Source organism: Salvia splendens, chromosome 8 (assembly GCF_004379255.2).
Source record: "Salvia splendens isolate huo1 chromosome 8, SspV2, whole genome shotgun sequence".
NCBI lineage: Eukaryota > Viridiplantae > Streptophyta > Magnoliopsida > Lamiales > Lamiaceae > Salvia > Salvia splendens.
The window spans coordinates 34,022,521-34,027,092 of NC_056039.1; the positions used below are offsets into that span (position 1 = coordinate 34,022,521).

The window sequence follows — 4,572 nt, forward strand, 5'->3', positions numbered from 1 at the left end:
TTACATAAACACATTTACGAGAGTGTTGTTTCTCAAGTAATGAATGAGATAAAAAAAATAGTAGTATGTCGTGGTTCATGATAATACTAATGAATGAAAGAATGACTTTTCGGATGTATCTATATGCATTTAATTCTCTTATATTTTGTATTTATACTTTTAAAAAATGAAATTAAGCGAAAAATAGACATAAACCAACAATTCAAATTAGTACTCCCTCCGTCTCATAATAGATATTACACTTTCCTTTTTAGTTTGTCCACAAAAGATGTCACATTTCTTTTTTTTGGAAAAAGTTCTCTCTCACATTAATATAAATATACAATTTTTTCTGTCTCCACATAACACACTAAACAACATCTCCTATAATCTCGTGACATTCTCCACCGTTGGAATATTTCCATTGTCCAAGAAATGCCACCCTTTTGATAGATTTCAAAGCATAAGTATGTATTATGACAATCCTAAATGCTGCAGAGATTGCTATGCTATTCCAATGAAAAGAGAAGTGGTTACAAATGAAACTCAAACTCATGTTCTTTGTGATGATAGAGTTTTCATGAAGAAGACATTGTCTTTCCTGGTCTCCGAAGATCTGCATAATGCTGGGCTCTCACAAATTGCCAGTGTTCTTGGTGATATCGACATTGATGAGGCTGAGACGATGAACGTTACCTTTGGATTACGTGAGGTGAGTCTTGATCCTATTTTGTTTGTTTTCTTTTATTCATGTTTTCACTTTTCTATGTTTATCCTCTAACTAAATTAGGTCATTAAGTTGTCGTTCATGTCCATGAACCCGTTGTCCGTTCTCATATTTGACGCATGTACATCTGTGAAAATTGAAATCACTCCCAGCTTCTGCAAATAGTACCTCGTTTCCTCCTTATTTATCACAACCTTGATATGGAACTGAACTTCCTCAGCCTTAGACATTCTGTTTTTGTAACAGTGGGGAAATTTCAGATTTGTTGGAATGCCACAAATTAAAGATAAACAGAATCACCTTATTCTCCAATTAGTTTTCTAATGTTTAGCCATATTAATTGGAAACCAGAACCAAGATATCCATAATCACGTACAAAAAAAATAGTAGAACACATCTTCCGGAATATCTGTTAAGGATATTTGAAACTTATGTTTTCCGTTCTAAAAATAATATCTGAAAAATACTTCCTTCTACCTTATATTATTCCATGGAACGATTTGATCAGTTCAAAAGTCCACGAACAAGCTATTGTATGCTGAAGCTGAGGAAGATTTCATAGACTTTCTGTTTAGTCTCCTCGTAATTCCACTAGGTGGAGTCGAGTCCCTTTTGTCGCTTAACTCTCATGTTCTTGTATACGAGTGCTGGTTGTATCCACAACAAGTATTTCAAGTACCCCGATAACAAAAATAGGTTAATGTAGCCCAATATACCTCATGTTATATATCCAAAAATCACACTTTCCCCCTCGATGAACACAAATTGGCTTGCTCCTTCAACAAAGTTTCCGAAAGGGCAAGGGAGTTATCTTGTAGGACCAAGGACTTATAAGGTGACTGATGATTTAACTGTCACACTGATCCTCAACACTGATGTTGAAGAAGTGGGGCTGAATATCGGAGTAAATGAGGTAAGACACATTGGGTTTGAGCATTCTCAAAGCTTCTCTTACATCAAAATGTGTTCTCACCGACGCTCTGCTCACTAAAGTGGAAAAGAAGACCAAACAGAGAAGAAGTGCGAGAGTCTGTTTCTGCTGTGAGACAGAAAAACAAGTACTAGCAATAAACTAAAGGCTCATTGTTCTGGCTTTGGTTTATAGGTTGAAATCATAGAATAAAAGTCTCCTTAGAACAAATACAGCAACAAACTAAAGGTACTAATATAAGCCAAAAACGAGTGGAATCAAGATCCACAATTATGTAGCACTAGCAAACAAGTTTACTTATATAGGCAGTAAAACAATGATCAAACTCAGTGCTCTGTCTTTGGTTGTTTGACGGATATGTTATTGAGCAGAGCATCAGACAGCGTGGAAGTGGATGTAATAGAGGCTTTCAATATGCTCAAACCCTGCACCGATAAATTCGTCTCAAAATCTAATCACATGAGAAAACATGTTAACCTACTCAAAGAAACCACAAAGATTTCATACCATACTCCATTACATTACCTCTTTCGACCCGATTTGCATTTCCACTTCTTGGACATCAGATACATGGATTTTCTGCTTATTGAGATTGGAAAGGATTGAGAAAACACAGAGTGGTGTCACAGTTAGATCATCTGTGATCTGATAAGTTCACGGTCCTTTAAGATAACTCCCCTTGCCATTAGGAAACTTAGCAGATGAATACCTAAAGAATTTCCTATATTCATCCGGTAAGGTTTCTTGAGTGAGGGGAAGAATGTAGTTATCAGAAATACAACCGTGAACAACGTTGGGTTTGATTAGCCTATTTTTCGTATCTGGGCTCCTGAAATACTTGCAGTCTGTAAGATCAGTTGTGCTCTGATACAAGTTGTCTATGGCCTTAATACAAGTCTTTCCGGCTAGAAGATGCTCAATTCCTCCGAATGGGATATGGAGGAAACTAAATAGAAAGTCTAAGAAATCTTCCTTGCCTTGAGCGTACAATAACTTACCGGTAGATTTTTGTATCACGACTTTCAAACTCATCTTTTCAGAGTTGGGACCATGTTTAGTCTCAATCTGGTTTAACGAGGTCTCAGGTTCAAATCCCACAATAACAAAGTTCTTGACCCCTTTTGCTTTACACAGTATGACATCCGAGAATGGAGTTTTGGAAATCAACGATGCCTTCAACAAACTCATAATCTAACAATAATAGAGGTATGATAAGTAATAACAAAAACTGAAAAGAAAAGAAAAAAAACAAAGTTGATTTAGAATAATTATCACCTCATTGAACCCAAAAGTTACTTTGATTGGCTCAACCTTCTCCATGTCTGCAACGCCAACAGCGCTTAAGATTCCTAAGAGTCCTGTCTCATTAGGAAATATCTGCAAATCATCAAAGATTATGAAAGAAGCTATATCCCTGGTGAAAACACCATCTCCAGAAGCACCTTCAGGCAGCATTTCTTCATCTTGCTCTATTATAATAGTTCTCAGGCATTCCTCGCACCACTTCACATTATCATAGCACATGCTTAAACGGCGAAGTCTATAACGACAATAGCTACACTTATAATATTCATTAAGAGGAGAATCAGTGATATCTAGTTTCAGCTGTTTGATTTCAACATCGAACGAGCTTGTAGGATTGAGCAGAGTCTGCTTGGCACCCTCTGTCACGAAATGGGGGCTATCGAGATTTGCTAAGCTATGGTACAGACTGTTTAAGCTTCCAATGGTGGGTGTCTCGTCTCCATAGTGTTTGTGGAGGACTTTGATGATTCTTCCCAACGGCAAAGTCAAGAAGCTTAACAAAATGTCTGTAAAATGGCTGCTAGCTTCTACAAAGAGCACCTTAGTTTTCTCTTTATTTATCATCACTTTCAATGAAAACTCTGCATTTTTTGAGGTCCTAACTATATCTGCTTCTTTAGCATCACACATTTTTGAGGTCCTAACAATGAGGAAAAAATGTGCATGAAATAATGTGTATAATTGTTTATGATGATATAATCTAGTAAATAATATTCCACAAAGAAAATAAACATAAACTTGAGTTTTATACAGATATATCTATTCCACTTCATTTAATTTTATGCACGAATCTAATAATATAGTATTGTTTAACAATAATAATAATAATAATAATAATAATATCTCCATATAAAAAATTTGAATTTATTTGTTTAGTCTTATCTTTATTATTTATTTCATTGATAAACTTTAGGACAACCTAAAAATTAATTCTCGTCAAATTCTATCTTCATCCCAAACCAAAACCTAGTTTTCTAAGAAATTCCAAACAAATATCTCTGTCATCTCTTTCCGTTTTAGCCACAGGTCCACAAATCCGACTTAATCTAGCCCAGTTTTTTAGTTAGAACATCATCCCCCAAAACACAATAATAATTGAAAATTAGTAGTTATAAAATAAAAAAGAGACGAATAGCTCTAGAATTACCTGGTTTCCAATTTTTGATATTGGGATTTCGGGTTAATTTCAAGTCAACTCCGAGAGAAAACGTTATGAATTCGAATCTCACCAACGGCCTTCTCAGTTAAGTGAAAGTATCAGTTTTGAATGAGTGAGAGTGAGAAAATGTTAATACGATTGAGATTAATAGTAAAATATTGTCCACTACACTAATTGCCAATTCTTTTGCTTTTGCTTTTGCTTTTTCACTTTTTTTTGTAGTGTTGTCTGATGGATTATTGTGGTAAACCATACTAGAATCCAATTTCATATTCAGTCATATATTTAGAATTTTGTTCATATTTGTTTCATTCTTAACATCTCTCATCAATAAAATATAGGAGTAGTCAGTTTTGCTAATAAAGAGAATGTAGCAAAGAGTTGAGTTCTGGCAAGAAATTACTAGTAAAATTCCCGAATTGATGAATCTATTGCTATTTCAATTTTTCTGTTCTTTTCGAATTTTTCTAC

At 34.8% G+C, this 4,572-nt stretch overlaps 1 protein-coding gene across 2 annotated transcripts; it reads right to left on the minus strand.

Moving 5' to 3' along the window:
* Positions 1–1,090: 1,090 nt before the first annotated feature.
* Positions 1,091–4,243, minus strand: LOC121743725. 2 transcript variants are annotated; one of them, XM_042137072.1, is made up of 4 exons: positions 4,090–4,243; positions 2,913–3,582; positions 2,163–2,828; positions 1,091–2,062 (listed from the first exon to the last, which is right to left on the minus strand). In XM_042137072.1, the coding sequence occupies exons 2-3, from the start codon at positions 3,570–3,572 to the stop codon at positions 2,292–2,294; spliced, it is 1,197 nt and encodes a 398-aa protein (XP_041993006.1). In that variant the 5' UTR covers positions 3,573–3,582; positions 4,090–4,243; the 3' UTR covers positions 1,091–2,062; positions 2,163–2,291. The 2 variants fall into 2 exon arrangements, with proteins under 2 accessions (XP_041993006.1, XP_041993007.1); XM_042137073.1 differs by having other exon boundaries at positions 2,145–2,828.
* Between the last annotated feature and the right edge of the window lie 329 nt (positions 4,244–4,572).

Excerpts from the sequence above, each read along its gene's own strand:
- LOC121743725 (XM_042137072.1), bottom strand. The coding sequence starts at position 3,572 with ATGTGTGATGCTAAAGAAGCAGATATAGTTAGGACCTCAAAAAATGCA. Across the intron at positions 2,829-2,912 it reads TAACTTTTGGGTTCAATGAG|ATTATGAGTTTGTTGAAGGC; the intron begins GTGATAATTATT and ends TATTATTGTTAG.